This window comes from Jaculus jaculus, chromosome 11 (genome assembly GCF_020740685.1).
Source record: "Jaculus jaculus isolate mJacJac1 chromosome 11, mJacJac1.mat.Y.cur, whole genome shotgun sequence".
Classification (NCBI taxonomy): Eukaryota; Metazoa; Chordata; class Mammalia; order Rodentia; family Dipodidae; genus Jaculus; species Jaculus jaculus.
The window spans coordinates 5,727,135-5,744,347 of record NC_059112.1 but is presented as its reverse complement, the minus strand read 5'-3'; the positions used below and the strand labels follow the sequence as shown (position 1 = coordinate 5,744,347).

The following is a 17,213-nucleotide window of genomic DNA, read 5'->3' as shown; positions in this document are numbered from 1 at the left end:
CGTGTGTACACATCTATTAGTGCAAGCACACCCTGCACCTATGTCTGGTTATCTTCTTATGTTTAATGAAATCATCAAGAGGAAACCGTTGCTCGGTGAGATGCGGCAGGTAACACTGCAGCGTCTGTGCCTGCTTGCTGTCAGCGCACGGCACGCGCACTGCCCGAGAACCGGCCGCCTCTTCCCCAGCTCACTCAGAGGCTTTAGTCTACCTACGACAAACGCTTTATACTGGGCCTTAAAAATAGCCACTGAACAGCTTAGCTTATAGCCATGGCTATCTTTTTTTTTACAATGAATTTGATATTAAGGTAGTTTTAATTTTGACCAATCTAACTGGGACTTAAATTGCATAATTCTAATTAGCACATAGCTGTCTCATATAGCAAAAACTACCGAAGCCATATCTAAAGCATATGAGACACGGCATCAGTTAAGTATTTGCCGATTACCAATGTGCCCTTCTCCGAAGGAAGATATCTTCCTTCATCTACAAAGTACAGTGTGATTCTCACAGCATACACGGCAAGTGACCTATCCTTAAGAAAGTACTTAGTAGGAAATTTATGAGATCAGATTTTCACACCAAAACACTGTCTTTTAAAAAATTAATTCATTCTGGGCTGGAGAGATGGCTTAGCGGTTAAGCGCTTGCCTGTGAAGCCTAAGGACCCCGGTTCAAGGCTCGGTTCCCCAGGTCCCACGTTAGCCAGATGCACAAGGGGGCGCACGCGTCTGGAGTTCGTTTGCAGAGGCTGGAAGCCCTGGTGCGCCCATTCTCTCTCTCTCCCTCTATCTGTCTGTCTCTGTCTGTCACTCTCAAATAAATAAATAAATAAAAATTAAAAAAAAAAATTAATTCATTCAAACACTATCTCTAGTATTTCAACACATGGTGGTACACGCCTTGAATCCCAGCCCTTGGGAGGCTGAGGTAGAAGGACTGTCGTGAGTTTGAAGCCAGCATGGGGCTAGAGTGAATTGCAGGTTAGCCTGAGCTACCTAGACCCTACCTAAAAAATACTCTTACTGAAAAACAAAAGATACTCCTAGCGGGCTGTGTGGCACTCGAGCTGTGGCTAAGTGCTCAGGACACTTGCTGCGGCGACGGGCGCTGTCAGCAGCAAGCACGGACGGTCTCTTCCCTCGGCCTTCTCTTCACGCTTTCCTTGCTCCTGCGTCTCGAGCCCTCACTCAGCGGAGTCACTGCACACAAAGGCTGTTTTCTCCATAAATACAAAGGAGAAACAAGACCTGCAAACATTACCTTTTGAAGGTTGCTTGCCTGATAATGTTTAGCGTGGATGCAGAAAGGCACATACCGCACTTCACGTTCCCTTGTCACTGCTTTCTCTCTCTGACGCACGCCTGCCGCTGTGCAGCCTGCAGCCTGCCTCCCATGGACTCCGCGGCAGGCTACTAACATCTTTTCCCGAGTTTTCTCCTCCCTTCAAACTTCCTTCACCTTCCTCCCTCCCTCACTACGAACCACTCAGCTTCCTTCTCATTGCAACTGAGAACGTTACAATTTCCCCACCTTCGTCCTACTCATATTTCAATTTCAGTTTCTTAGACGTCCTCTCAGGACAAAATCCAATCCTTTCTCTTCACAGTCCTACCAGCTACTACTTCACACTCCATCATCTTTTGCAATAACAACAGCTTTTACAGTTTTCTCTTCATAGCATTCTTAAACAGCCAGCCATCCTTTTAAGTTTAACTCATATCCTGTGACTACCCTAATCTAAAACCCTCCATTAGCATTGTAAAAATAATATATTTTTGAGACACACCTACCCACCCACGGTCTCTTGTCACTGGAAACCAACTCCAGACACATGTGCCACTTTGTGCATCTGGTTTTACTTGGGTGCTGGGAAACTGAGCTTGGGCCCGCAGCCTTTGTAAGCAAGTGCTTTTAACACTGAGCCATCTCTCCCCAGCTCTCCATTAGCTTTCATTTCACAAAAGAACACTTATCCTAACTAGGTGACTGTAAATCTCATTTTTCCTTCATATATGTTCTTCTCTAGGAAAGCCCTGGCCTCTCACAAGAGCCTCTGGTCTCTCCACACTTGCCCCTGCTCCCTGGTCTCTACCGCTCTGCGGCGGCGGGAACCACTACCAGCTTCCAGTACGCTTCATTCCCTCTCGTCTACAAACAGTTAGTGAGGCTTTCCCCTCTATGCCACATAAAATGACGCCAGCTACATGACTCACCTGCCCCCACTTTACTCCTTTTCTCACTAGTAGTAATGACAAGGCAATATTACACACTGTATATTATTGGTTATTTTCATGTCTGCACTGCAATACTACATACTATGTAGTTATAGGCATTTTGTTTACAGTCATATCCATCCTACTGGAATGTATCATTCACAAAGGTAAAAACTGTTCATTACGGTTTCTCCAGGTTTAAACTGGGACTTATTACAGGCAAAAGTTTAATACAATTATAGCTAAATGAATGAATTTTTAAACTTACTTTGTTGGAAGGTTTGAATTCCTGAACTTTTATCTCTGAAAGAATATTCATGATGGTATTCACTGATAAGTCCTGTTTTATAAAAAAGTAATTATGTCAACATTCTTTCCAATTCTGAAGCTAAAAACATCCAACAGGTCCCTTACCATTATTAAACTATTTAACAACTGTACACAAACTTGTCAAATGAATGTTCACACTACATCCATTTAGATATTGTGGTGGCTTGATTCAGGTGTCCCCCATAAACTTATGTGTTTGGAATGCTAGGTCTCCAGATGATGGCAATTTGGGAACTGGAGGCCCCTGCAGTTGATGGGGATGGGCTTATGGATATTATAGCCAGCTTCTCCTTGCCAGTGTTTGGCACACTCTGCTGCTGCTGTTGTCCACTGGATGCTGGCCAGGAGGTAATGTCCATCCTCTATGCATGCCATCGTTTTCTCTGTCATCATAGAGCTTCCTCCTGTGTCTGTCACCAAAATAAGCCCTCACCTCCCACAAGCTGCTCTTAGTTGGGCGTTTTCTGCCAGGAAAAAGAAGTTGATTACAACAGGCATTCGCCTTCATTTCTTTAGAATTTCGTAACGCTACTGGGAGAGAGAACCAGGAATGAAATGTACTTATTAACCACAACACCTTAAATCTTAGTTTTGCTAAGCTTTTTTTTTTTTTCCCCCCCGAGGTAGGGTCTCACTCTAGCCCAGGCTGACCTGGAACTCACTATGGAGTCTCCGGGTGGCCTTGAACTCATGGTGATCCTCCTACCTCTGCCTCCTGAGTGCTGGGATTAAAGGTGTGCGCCACCACGCCTGGCCAGTTCTGCAAAGTTTTAAATGTGGACTTCCCCCCATTTCCTTAAATTGTACTGTCTTATTTCCTGAGTAGTGTTATACTCAAGAAATAAGTTAATGGAATTCATATGATAATAAGCAAGAAGCCAAATGACTAATGAATTTAAGGCTATTGTATCCACATTCACTAAGGAGCTGGGGTTGTAGCTCAGTGGTACAGCCATTGTCTCGAAAACACAAGGCTCTGGTCTAGCACCAAAAGAAAAACACAAAAAGAAAACCAAAAAACAGAGGTCAGATAACTCTGGGTGTCCTTCCTGTACAGCTAATGCACATATTTCCTTGAGATGGCGTTTTTCTCTGAATGCTGTGATTTTTGGTCACCCCAGCAATTCTCTAGTCTGTTCCCCACAGGACAGGCTGACATGTATGGCCACATCCAGCTATGTACATGGGTGCTGGTGAATCCAACTTAGGTGGTCTCAGGCCCTCTTGCTCATATCAAGTGCTCTTACCCACTAAGCTATCTCCCAGTCCCAGTTCTTATAAAAGTTATAATTCTTTCAGAAAAATTTACAAAAGTAACACTGTTTTTACTTGATTTTTATGCACTATTTTATACTGATCCTAAGATTAATCTGCAGCAGGCATGTCAGGCTAATTATGGGTCTGTAACTCAGAATGGTTGTACACATTGGTGACCTGAGCAGTCAGGAAGCTAAACCAGGAGGGTCATGAGCTAGAAGGGAGGTCAGCACTGATGGGGAAGGGGGATAAAAAGTAAAACTCAGTGGCAAAAAAAAAAAAAAAATCTACTTCCTGCTTCTCTACTCGAGTCTACTTGAAGGCACAGCACTTCTTGAACTCTAGCAGGCATTTGAGAAAACCAGCCTATGCACAACTGCTTCCTCTCAATCCCGCACTGGCCCTGTTGCAGTAACTCAGTGCAGACGATGCCCAGGAGAGGAACTACGGTGTCAGGACCTCCTTCTGTTACTGGCACTGCAATCAACAGTCAACTTTTGCTAGGTAAGAATGGGCAGTAACAAAATAAAAAAGGTTCTTATCAAGAAGAAAAAGTATTACAACGTGAAATACATTCTGATACAATTAGCAGACTAATTTGCACCTGGTTTAAGTACTTTCTAGGGCTTGAGGAGCACCTCACCTTTTCTGAAAATGGAATGCAATACACCGCAGCATACAGTTTTGCAGCATTCTGAAGGAAACTGAAGTGCCTTTTGAAATAAAAAGTAAAGCAATTTGCATGGACATTTAAAAGACATTTCATTCATCAAGACACAGCTTTTAAAATAACACTTGAAAGGCTGGAGAGATGGCTTAGCGGTTAAGGTGCTTGCCTGAGAAGCCTAAGGACCCAGGTTTGATTCCTCAGGACCCACGTAAGCCAGATGCACCTAGTGGCACAAGAGTCTGGAAGCTCTGGAGCACCCGTTCTCTCTCTCTCAAATAATAAATGCAGATAAGACATTTAAAGTAATACTTCAGGACAACTATCTATAGAGACTTTGTTATAGATTTACTTTTTATTTTTGAAGGTGGACAATGAAATTCTAGTCTAAACACTGTATAAATTATGAAAGAAAATATCTACCTAATGTCATCAAAAACACCAACAATATGTAGGTAGACACCATGAATACCACAGAATGGAGTGAGTGTGACAATGAGAAAAAATAGACTAGTACAAGAGAATTCGTTTTAAGTCCTAAGAAAATAATATGCAACAGGTATTAATGAGTATATATTGGGTTCAAACCAAATAAATGAATTTATAAACATAAAAGGGATAATATAATGTCTTGGAGGAAAACAGTTCAAGATAATGCAACTAGAGGCCTAAAGTAATAGGTCAGAAATTAAGCAAAGAACTCACTGTACAAGGCAAGCTAAGAGTTTAATTAAAATACATAATACAAGTGGGGTTCTAATAAGTGTATGTACCTAGGTATTCATGCATAGACAAATGTCTGGAACAATTAATTTGGTATTAATTTAGAGAAATGGTAGTAATTATCCCTTATAAATAAGACTTCTTACCTTAATATAGAAATCTGTATTGTCATTTTACTTTCTGATGGACAAAGTCAGATATGCCTGCTTTCCTCTAAGATATTGTAAATAAGGAATCTCTTTACCATGGGAGGAAATGGATTCACATTTGTGTATGAACAAAGGTGGTGGATGACTTTGTGGACAAGAATGACTTGTTAACTCTTAGTTTAATAAGGATGCCATCATGTAATTTCCATGCCCTGCAATATGCAGTTCAGTTAGGTATATATACTTACAAAGGTTCATTTAAATCAAATTTTATTGGAGAAGGTGGCCTCTTAGGTGACTGCCAAAAGAAGCCTAAGAAAAGATATAATATCGCATTTAACATATATGTAAACCAGGAATCATCAAGTTAATGACAATCTCTCTCAAAAGCCGGGCATGGTGGCGCACGCCTTTAATCCCAGCACTGGGAGGCAGAGGTAGGAGGATCACTGAGTTCGAGGTCGCCCTGAGACTCCATAGAATTCCAGGTCAGCCTGGACCAGAGTGAGACCCAACATTAAAACAAAACCGGGCCGTGAGCCGGGCGGTGGGCCGCAGGGGTCATACTCACTGCCGTCTTTCAGGCGCGTGTCGGCAGGAAAGCAGTGCAGCAGCTGGCGTGCCTGAGGACAGAGGACAGCCCGTCAGTGGCCGCGCATGCGCAGTCCTCATCTGGGCACTATGCCACGTACGTGTTCCTCCACGTCTTTAACTTACACAAGAGGAAACACAAAAGCACAGTGCGTGCTTATGAGTTACGGTTGGAAAAACAATTACACTGACATCTCTGACTGAGGTATGTTTTTTCAGTTTCTTGCCCTTATTTTAAACAAACCTTAGACTACAGACAGAGGAATACATTCCTTACTACCTGGAGAGAAAAACCGAATTTGTACACAGGCAAGGTTCGTTTAATGCATACTTAAAGCTGGTAAGTGCACGTTATAAATGCCTTTATCAGTCACACTGAAAGAGAAGTAACTCATGTGTGCAGCCTTTATTCCCACTTAATTTACTGTTTATTGCTGAACAGCTTGGTAAAGAGTAGATACTGTAGGCTAGTGAAATTAGTAATAACTAAATGAGCCAAGACCTGCTGCTTACCATCTCAGAATGCATACTTACCTTATGGTTAAAATATTTTTCAAACTTTAACCTTGCCAATTCTACACACTGGAACCAACTTCTAGGTCTTCTGCTAAGTAACTTAATAACTTGAAAACAGCCTTCTAAGCTCTGTCCATTCTGCATCTTCTAGAATGGGAAAGAAAAACAACATGAAAATAAAACATGTCCTGTTATAAGCACACATGTATATACTCTCCACTGAAGTATGAGCTGAAGCCTAAAGTACCAGCACTTGTGGGTAATGTTTGTACTTTTTTTTCCTACCTCACGTGCTCAATGGCTATTTTTCTCTTTATTTTATTTTAGAAGAGAAGCAAGAGACAGCATAAGCAATTTTACCTTTCATATTTAACTTACAAGATATATCCACACTTTTGCAGATGTAAATACCATGTAAGTACTTAGTATATGGAATCCTACATGTAATATTTAATAAAACACTGACTTTTTGAGTAATATAGAATTAAGAAATACAAGGAAATATCTTTGAAGGTGACTTTATAATGGAAGCAGGAAGATCAATGTCCATTCATGGAATTTTTACTTATATTTACCTCAATTTTTCCCCACTGAGTTGACCAAACCCTTTATTTAATCCTTTTAAAAATCACTATTACCACATCTTTATTAGTTTGAAACACATTAATTTTATTTTGTGGGTCAAATAGCGATGATTACATGTTACTTCCACTAAGCTAAAGAAAGGTCACTTGTGACTTAATTTCAAGAACACATCACTGTTTACGCACAATGATAAGATGCTCCTATTTATGCATGCCAATTTACCACTTTGATTTGAAAATAAGATTTTACTGACACAAAGCATTAGGTTTGTATGAAATGCACTTCTTTTACCTGTAAGACATCTTCTGCAGACAGGTAGGTTTGCCAAAATTTGTTAAACAATGAAGGCTTGTGGGCAAAGGAACTTTCAAACTAAAAGAAAGGAAAAAAGTTGTGAATTCTGTTTACAAATTATAATAATCTTCTTTCCTGACTTAAAGAAAACAAATTCCTTGAGAAGAACGTTTACCTTATCTCGTGCCCACTGGATAGTGTGCTCAATAGTAGCCGGGAAGGACTTCAGAGTACAAAAGGGTATTTCCTCTTCTGGGGGGTCCCGCTAGGCACAAGGACATCAGATATGCTGACAAGCAATGCCAAAGTTCTGTACCAGTGTCACGTTCTGACCGGAAAGCTACGTGGGGTGAACTATAGGGAATGCTCACTGTCTATGCTTATTTGCTGTTTTACTCGGTTATCTCCTTTTACTTCATCTATCTCTAATTTAGTTTGCTAACCTATGAGCTACCAGTGAAATTTTACACCTAAAGAGAGAAGAAGAGTATTAACTTCTGCTTTTTATGATTCTGAAGTCAAAAACATTGGAGAAGGATTCAGAAAAATGCGACAGAGAGAATCAGGAACTCAGAATTGTACAGCATTTCCTATTTTGAGAATCTTCCAATTACATGATTCTCTCCATCTAATCTCGTTCAAATTCGACTTGTCAATTTAGTCTATTATAGTATTTTCATTATATGTATGAACCTATTCCTAAGAGGACATGGAAATCAAATTATACTAAACCAAGCTTAGTCATTAAAGAAAGGTATATTGTTCCTGGAAAAAATTTTATACTTCTAATTATTTCACTTGAGTTGGTAATTTTTTTTTTTTTTTTTTTCTTTTTGAGACAAGAGTTTCACTTTAGCTTAGGCTGACCTGGAATTCACTATGTAGTTTCAGGCTAGCCTTGAACTACAATGATCTTCCTACCTCTGCCTCCTGAGTGCTTTATCACACCTGGTGATAAAGTTTAAATTACAATGCCTATACTAATTTCCTAGATTAGCAGTTTCAACTTTGGCAGTCTCTTAAAATCTCTAGTAAAAATGTTTTTCTCATATTAGTTATGTAGAATATATATAAATATACAACTTGATTCTACTGTTGTTGCATTTGATTTTTCAGTTAGGTTTGGGGGGGGTCTCCCGGGTTGTATTTTTACCAGGTTTCATGGGTATTTCTAACAATGCCTGCAGGAGTATAAATTCCTTGTGAGAATAAATATTGGCCATGAGTGCACAATCACTACATACTTTTAAATTCTTTATGTCAGCTAGGATCTAACAGATGAATATAATTTTAAATCTTTGATGACAGTTTTATTCATCTAAAAGTTGAACTGCTCTTATGAAAAAAATCTGGGCTGGAAAGATGGCTTAGTGGTTAAGCGCTTGCCTGTGAAGCCTAAAGACCCTGGTTCAAGGCTCAATTCCCCAGGACCCACATTAGCCAGATGCACAAGGGGGCGCATGCGTCTGGAGTTTGTTTGCAGTGGCCGGGGCCTTGGCGCGAACATTCACTCTCTATTTGCCTTTGTCTGTTGCTGTCAAATAAATAAATAAACTACAGTCAATGTATTTACGACGCACATGCACAGATGAAGGTAACTGGCAGAGCAAAGGGAAGATGATGAAAGCTAAGTCAGATGTGACTCAATGATGTGGGAGACATAAAGACACTTACTTCAAAACATCAGTTCACTTACATGACTACTGTAAGACTCAGTCAGGTGAGGTACAATAATTTCAGTGTGTCCCTTTGTGCCCATCGTTCCAGAATCTAAGAGCGGCCGCAGATTCGCCAAGCAGCGGCTGTGAGGAAGCACAGTACGTCCACATGTAAGAGGGAGCAGCGGCAAGTCAGCAAGGAGCAACTCCACACAAGCTGCCGTTCCCACGGGTCACGTGGGAGTTCGGTATTGTAGGAAACAGACACAACACATCCACCATTTTCACTCCAGTCCTACCACATATGCAAGTTCTACTGCTCAATTTAGTAATTTCTTTCTCTCCTTTACAATGCTGTACATAGTCCTGGGGTTTGCTAGCTCCCATTTCCAGGTTAACTTTTAAACAGGCTTACTCTTTCTTTTCTTGCTTTCTATCTATTCCTTGGTTACTTTCTGACTATAGAGTCTACCACATTATCTCAAAAATCACTTTATCTCAAAACAGAATTAACCTTTTCTAAAAGCTAACATTGTCTCCAGATTTTCCCCACTTTAGTTTCTTAGAACTGTCTCATCTTTCTTTCTTCTGCTCACGATTGCAGGCTTCCACTGCATTTCTCACCTGGTAGACATTCTGCGTACAGGCGCCTGTCCTAGTACTCTAATGCTGGGGAGCTATGTAAGGATGTGGGTGGTGCCAAGACTGTGTCAAGTATACACGTTTAGTCACTTGTCTTCACAAATTATCATGAACGAAACGATTAGCACCAAAGATACAGTGCTAGAAAAAAATGGTCTGGGATATAAGATTTAGTGAAGAAACAAACATTACATAAGCATCTATGAGTTAGGCATAGTGATGCATGCTTTTAGTTCCAACACTCAGAAGGTTGAGGTAGGAGGACCTCTGTGAGCAGAGTGAGTTCCAGGTCAGCCTGGGCTGGAGTGAGACCCTAGCTTAAAACAAACAAACAATAAAATAAAGTAAGTGCCATGAAAGAAAAAGTATTGAGGTAAGTAGATTTAGAGGTTAAAGTCTGTTTTAAGAAAGACACTTAGTTTGAAAGTGCAAAGGGTAAGGATCAACCTAAACTAAGGAACAACAGGTCCACCTGCAGTCAGGAATTTTGGAGGAACCTAAAGAATGATATATTAAAATCCATGACGTAAAAAGAGCTATTAAGAGCTCTCAACATTAAAGAAGACATCTCAAAGCCGGGCGTGGTGGCGCACGCCTTTAATCCCAGCACTCGGGAGGCACAGGTAGGAGGATCGCCATGAGTTCAAGGCCACCCTGAGATGACAGAGTTAATTCCAGGTCAGCCTGGACCAGAGTGAGACCCCACCTCGAAAAACCAAAAAAAAAAAAAAAAAAAAAAAAAGAAGACATCTCAATCACACCCTCCGAAGACCAGGGACCACTGCAGAAAGGAGTTGGCGAGAATTTAAAAGCCACAGAATGGGAAGGAGTACTTTGAGATACTGTCCTCCAGTCAAGAACCTACCGGAACATTCATGACTTCACGAGGTTGTCAGTGGTCCCCTCAAGACCTATTCATTTTGCCATAGAGAACAGAGGATGACAAGAAGACTAATACATCAAGACAGAAGTGCTGCGTGGCAAGAGGAGTGTGCTCTGGAGAAGACGAGGGGACAAAAGAGGCTGGGAGGGTAGGATAGTATGTTCTTCTGTTAAAACTCTCAAAAAGGAAAAAGAAGGGGCTGAAGAGATGGCTCAGTTGTTAAGGTGCTTGCCTGAAAAGCCCAAGGACCCAAGTTCGATTCCCCAGTACCCATGACACATAAGGTGGTGCATGGGTATGGAGTTCATTTGCAGTAGCAAGGCCCTGGCATGCCCATTCTTTCTCTATCTGGCCTCCCCTCAAAAAATAAGTAAAAACTGGGAAGAAAAAGAGCCAAAGGCCTTCTAAGAATCAGAGGCATGTACGAAGCTGGGGCGAGGAAAGCCAGGGTGGACCCGGAACAGGGTCAGCTGGGTGGCACACGTGGTGCACGCCACCTGAAAACAGCTCGGCGGCGCCCACCTGTACCGTGAACGTGCAACGGGAAATCTGACGCAAGCCGAGCTTGGAGGTACTGCGCACAGCGGGACACGAAGAGTAACCAGAATACGGGTAACTTTGCACAAAGCAGGGTGGAAACAAGTAAAAGTGAAAGTAATTCTTTAAGAACTTGAATTTCAACAACATACCTGTCTACATATCTCCTGGCTTCCACGTTATCTAATGCTGTAATAATGATATCTTGTTTTGTATAGAATTCATCATTGTAGATGGTCTCAGTGGCCGGACACACTTTATTCATGTGTGCGTCTATCTTCAGCTGAGGATTTATTTTCAGAGTTGCTTCAGCAGCAGTATAGCTTTTAGCTTTCTAAACAAATAATCAATGTTCAGAAAAGATCAACTATGACTGAACTTGTATTTTCTTACCACTGTTTTATATTTTTGCTCTAGCCCAGGCTGACCTGGAATTTACCATGTAGTTCCAGATTGGCCTCATACTCATCGCATTCCTGTCTCAGCCTCTCAAGTGCTGAAATTAAAGGTGTGTACCACTATGCCCAGCAAGTTTGTGATTTTTTACAATTTCAAAATAGTTACTAAGACTAAATATGGAAATGTACTTTGGTGATTACAGAATGAAAATGCTAATCATGTTTTACAACTCAAAAAAATATCCAGAATACAGAAACCAGTACTTTGGCATTAAAAGATAATTTCTTATTTTTCCCATCTTGTCCTTCTTAGTATGTGGTATCTTGAGGGATTCTAATAAAGAATGGGGATTATCAGCCGGGCATAGTAGTGCATGCCTTTAATCCCAGCACTCGGGAGGCAGAGGTAGGAGGATCACCGTGAGATCGAGGCCACCCTGAGTCTACAGAGTGAATTCCAGGTCAGCCTGAGCTAGAATGGGACCCGACCTCGAGAAACAAACAAACAAACAGACAAAAGAATGGGGATTATCCAGTCATGCACTTAATTTGAAAACAGCGCCATACCTGTATGTGACGTGGGCGGAACAGGAACTGTCTATTGAGGTTGGATTTTTCTATCAAGTCAGGATCTGTAACTGTTACCTATTGTCAAGAGGTGAACAAAACAGATAAATGTATTTTGCATTTCTCAATTTGACTATAATACTTTTAAATTATTATTATTTTTATTATTATTTTGGTTTTTTGAGGTAGGGTCCCACTCTAGTCCAGGCTGATCTGGAATTCACTATGGAGTCTCAGGGTGGCCTTGAACTCACGGCAATCCTCCTACCTCTGCCTCCCGAGTGCTGGGATTAAAGGTGTGTGCCACCACGCCCAGCTCTTTCAAATTATTTTGGTTGGAAATAAATAAATAAACAAATAAAACTCCAAAATGGGTATCAATACTGTGCTTTTATATTTATATTAAGCTGTTACAACTAATGCTCAGCACAAGATAGCCAAATAAGATAACTGACTTATCTTGTAACTCCAATCCAAAACTTTGTTCTTTCTTAAAAAAAAATTATTTACTTGACAGAGAAAGAGGGGGAGAGACAGAGAGAGAATGGGTGTGCCAGCATGCACATCTGGCTTACGTGGGACCTGGAGAATAGAACTGGGGTCCTTAGGCTTCCCAGGCAAACACCTTAACTGCTAAACCATCCCTCCAGCCCTATTCTTAATTTTTTAAGATGCTGAAAACAACCTGCCACCATTTAGAACTATAAAACTAATTATGCAGAGCTCTCTTTCTTATGAGACCTAGTCTTTAACAGGTTTTTGAGAACTTTAATACATGACCATACTGCAATGTGATCGAGTTTCCATCCCATCTCCTTTAGCCCCTTCCACTCCCATTCCTGTTTCGACGTCCTCCTCCCTCCTGCACTGGGACGATAATCTGCAAAGGGTGCTACCATACTTCACCTGAGTAATCCAGATACAGTGATCTCTACAAACTACACCCTGCTGTTTTTTATAAATAAAATTTTGTTGTTTACTGGTGACTGTTTACATGTTGTCAGGACACAAGTGGGTGACTGTATGCATGAAGTATTTTCAATCTAGTGCTATTAAGCAAGCTTCCAGATTTCTATTCTAAAGGATCAAGAAGGTGACTAGACCTAACATAATCTGAAGTTTTCACAAAACATTTGCTACTAACTAGTATATCAAACAAGGTCTGCCAGGTGGGGCACTTCCCAGACTGTTCTGGCTGTCAGCACTGATCAGGGACCTTGCAGCTGGCGTTTCCCTGAGGTGTTCACATTTCTGTGTAACTGAATAAAGGTCATGGCTTTCTGTTGGAACAACAGTCTGTTAGGTTTGGATATATGTGCCGCAAAGCTCAAGATCTGAAGGCTTAGTTTCTAGCTAGGAGATCCAGTCACTGACTGATGACTGAGTGACGAGAAATGGTCCTACAGCACTGACTGACACATTCACTGCACAATGGCATGCATCACTGGGAAGTGAGGTCTACAGGAAAGAAGCAGGTCGCTTTTTGGTTTCTGTAGGTGAGCAGCTGTACAAACTAACTCCTTGTGCCACTACAGTAAGCTGCAAGCGCACAGTAATAAAGTGACGGTGGACTAAAACCTCTGAAATGCCAGCTAGAGGAAACTTTCTCCCTTTTAATTGTTTTTCAGGCATTTGTCAGCAATGAAAATCTGACAAAAGGAAGCATTAGCTGTCCTGTAAAGAACCAAACCAGCTCCTAATTGTGATTATATCTTTGTCATAATAACCCAAGCCTGACTCTCTCCTCTGCCTTCTATTACAATAGACACATTTTCTTTTTTTTTTTTTTTTTTTTTTTTTCAGGGGCTGGAAAGATGGTTTAGCGGTTAAGTGCTTGCCTGTGAAGCCTAAGGACACCGGTTCGAGGCTCGATTCCCTAGGACCCATGTAAGCCAGAAGCACAAGGGGACACATGCATCTACAGTTCGTTTGCAGTAGACACATTTTCTTGATAGTTCAGAAATTACATTTTTAAGTAGTGAGTTTGGAATACATTACTTGTTTCCCATTATCTTTTCTGTCTCTAGAAATTAAGATCAAAATTAACTTGAGATCCCAGCTACTTGAGAACTGAAGTTGGAGGATTTCAAGTTCAAGGCCTACCTGGCTACAGAGTGTGTTTAAAGCCAGCCTGGATAACTCAACGAAATCCTGTCTCAAAGTAGAAATAAGAGGACTGGGAATGCCGTCTCGTGGTAGGCATTTGCTGACAATGCACAAGGTTCAACTCCCAACACACACAAATCATGAACTTTAGTTAAGGGATCTAGGACATCCGAATTATTTAACTTGTAATCTCCTTCCTACTTTCTAGGTTATCAATGCTATTTTAGTTAAATTATTTTTAACCATACTAGTTCCAAATCAGGAATTATTTTAGGTTTGGTTTTTCTTTTCTTCTTCTTCTTCTTTTTTCTTTTTTTTGAGGTAGGGTTTCTCTGTATCCCAGGCTGACCTGGAGTTTACTCTGTAGTCTCAAGGTGGCCTCAACCTCACAGCCATCCTCCTACCTCTGCCTCCCTAGTGCTGGAATCAAAGGCGTGCGCCACCACGCGTGATTGTTTTTTTTTTCTAAAATTTTTATTTATTTATTTGAGAGCGACAGACACAGAGAGAAAGACAGATAGAGGGAGAGAGAGAGAATGGGCGCGCCAGGGCTTCCAGCCTCTGCAAACGAACTCCAGACATGTGCGCCCCCTTGTGCATCTGGCTAACGTGGGACCTGGGGAACCGAGCCTCGAACCGGGGTCCTTAGGCTTCACAGGCAAGCGCTTACCCGCTAAGCCATCTCTCCAGCCCTTGTTTGGTTTTTTGAGACAGGGTCTTGCTCGAGCCTTGGGTGAATTCACTATGCAGTCTCAGGGTGGCACAGATCCTTTGCCTCCCAAGTGTTGGGATTAAAGGGTATACCATCACGTCCAGCAAAGCAAATTATTTTAACTAAAGGCTTTAAGAGTGTATTCGTATTTCATTTACATCAACCTAAGAATGAGTGCTGACCGTGTTTCGGTTTAACCTTCAAGCACTGCCCACACTATCTAGCAGCTCTTCCAGTACCGAGTGCGCCGTCATTTCACTAGTCATGAACCTAACTCTGCTCTCTCTCTCAAAAGGTAACTCTGAATTACAGAAACTTATGTGACAGTAATTTTCCCTTGCATTGTAAATGCATTTCTATTTCTGTTTTGCATGTACAGTTTGATGTTTCTTACACAACCTCTTTTTATCCTTGCTTGTGATGAGTTCAGACCTTTTCAATTTGGGCACTTGTTTTTCATCTTAGGGTGCTTTTTGTTAGGATATATTGTTTATTCTCCACAATATTTTCTATGACTAAAAAGGGCATCTTTCTTCACTACGAGTTATTAATTTTCACTCATTATAGTTGAAATTTAAGTTCATTGATATACAGAAGGTATTCTGTACAAGTTTCTATGTTCTCACATTTCTATTTATCTTTATCTTTGTCTTTTTAAAAAGTTATTTGAGAGGGGGGGAGAGAGAGAGAGACAAAGAGGCAAATAGAGGATTGACGTGTCAGGACCTCCAGCTGTTACAAACGATCTCTGGATACATATGCTACATTATGCATCTGGCTTATATGGATCCTGGGGAACTGAACCTGGATCCTTTGGCTTTGCAGGCAAGTGCCTTAATCACTAAGCCATCTCTCTAGCCCTTATGGTTGTAAGATTTTTCAGTTTTGGCAAAACTTCTCTTCTCTGTAGGACTTAGGGCACTGTTTACTTGCCTTGGCTGAATTTTCCAATGAGGCAGTCCCTCCCTTTTTTTATACTGGCTTGGCATTTTGAAATGTAAGTAATCCTCAACAACTGAATTTTTCTGTACAGTCACTGTGCTGGATTTGTAAGGACCACTTTATGTAACTGGAGCTCTGTATGTAACTGGAGATTTCAATTTCCCCAAATTTTTTTATATCCATTTCTTCCCTTTAAGGTTTTGTACAAGAGAATTTTGGACAAGTGTAGTGTAGGTACTAAGAGTTCTACTTCCTCATGAATGACTTCCCTTTCTACTTAAAGCTTTGAAAGTAGAGGCAAGATTTTGGTTATCTGGTGTTTAGTTATAAACTTTCTTTCTGGGCTGGAAAGATGCTTAGTGGTTAAGGTACCTGCCTGCGAGGGCAGGTTCAACTCCCCAGGTCCCACGTAAACCCGATGTACAAGGTGGCGCAGGCACCTGGAGTTTGTCTGCAGAGACTGGAGGCCCTGGTGCGCCCATTCTCTACCTGTGTCTCTCTTCCCAACACCGATAAATAAAAAAAATATAAAAAAATTATTAAATTTTCTTTCTTTTCTGAATCTGGTTACTTGGGGATTTTTCTTTACACTTTGGCTACATATATGAGTGCTTAAAATTTTTTATTAAGTCTCCGTGTTTAACAGGGCGCTCGTAGCATGAGCTTACTTTATTCCGCTGTGTGACGCCAGCAGGTTTTCGCGACAGTAGTTACTAGTAAGCACTGTGATTTTCCACACGGTGGAGACTATCAGGTGACACACATGCTGATGTTAAAGCATGGAAGCCTACAGTGGTCAGTGGGTTGATTCAGAGACTGGGAAGCAGGGACAGTGTCAATGGGCAGTACCTACCTGCAGATAAGATAGGACAGCAACAATCCTTTTTAGGATTCTTTTTTTTTTTGAGGTAGGGTCTCATTCTAGCCTAAGCTGACCTTGAATTTACTATATAGTCTCAGGGTGGTCTCGAACTCACAGCGGTCCTCCTCTCTCTGCCTCTCAAGTGCTGGGATTAAAGGTGTGCACACCACGCCCGGCAGTCCTCCTTGTTATATACATACAAATGTTCCAATCTACCCGTAGCTATGACAGCAATGAACCTTCTTTTTACATAAATACAGATGTTCACATCCACCTGAAGCTGTGACAGTAACAAATAACAATAAGCCACTTTAAATAAACTGAAACATGTGAGTGACCACATGTGCTTCCACTACTTAAGTGGTCTATAATGCAAGTGGTCATGCACAGTTACCTTAATAAATACATAGAATCACCAATAAAAGCTAGTTCCTATTTTTTCTTTTTTAAGGCTTAGAGCCATTAATAGATTAAGAGAAGGAACGAGGACAATGTACAGAGAGCTCTTCTTGCCCATGAGGAGGAAGGATGGGGTAGAGGCCTCTAGTCTATATTATTGTTTGTTTTGTTTTGT

The 17,213-nt window shown here is 41.1% G+C and overlaps 1 protein-coding gene across 1 annotated transcript in view; it reads right to left on the bottom strand.

The window, feature by feature from the left end:
- Positions 1–17,213, bottom strand: part of Uba6 (ubiquitin like modifier activating enzyme 6) — a 63,726-nt gene that overhangs the window by 12,516 nt on the left and 33,997 nt on the right. Inside the window, exons 18-27 of the mRNA XM_045130449.1 lie at positions 12,018–12,095; positions 11,205–11,386; positions 9,029–9,134; positions 7,508–7,597; positions 7,330–7,410; positions 6,472–6,600; positions 5,918–5,969; positions 5,595–5,658; positions 4,451–4,520; positions 2,489–2,560 (exon numbers count right to left, since the gene is read on the bottom strand). Of these exons, the coding sequence (XP_044986384.1) occupies positions 2,489–2,560; positions 4,451–4,520; positions 5,595–5,658; positions 5,918–5,969; positions 6,472–6,600; positions 7,330–7,410; positions 7,508–7,597; positions 9,029–9,134; positions 11,205–11,386; positions 12,018–12,095 (924 nt within the window). The remainder of the gene's footprint in view (positions 1–2,488; positions 2,561–4,450; positions 4,521–5,594; positions 5,659–5,917; positions 5,970–6,471; positions 6,601–7,329; positions 7,411–7,507; positions 7,598–9,028; positions 9,135–11,204; positions 11,387–12,017; positions 12,096–17,213) is intronic.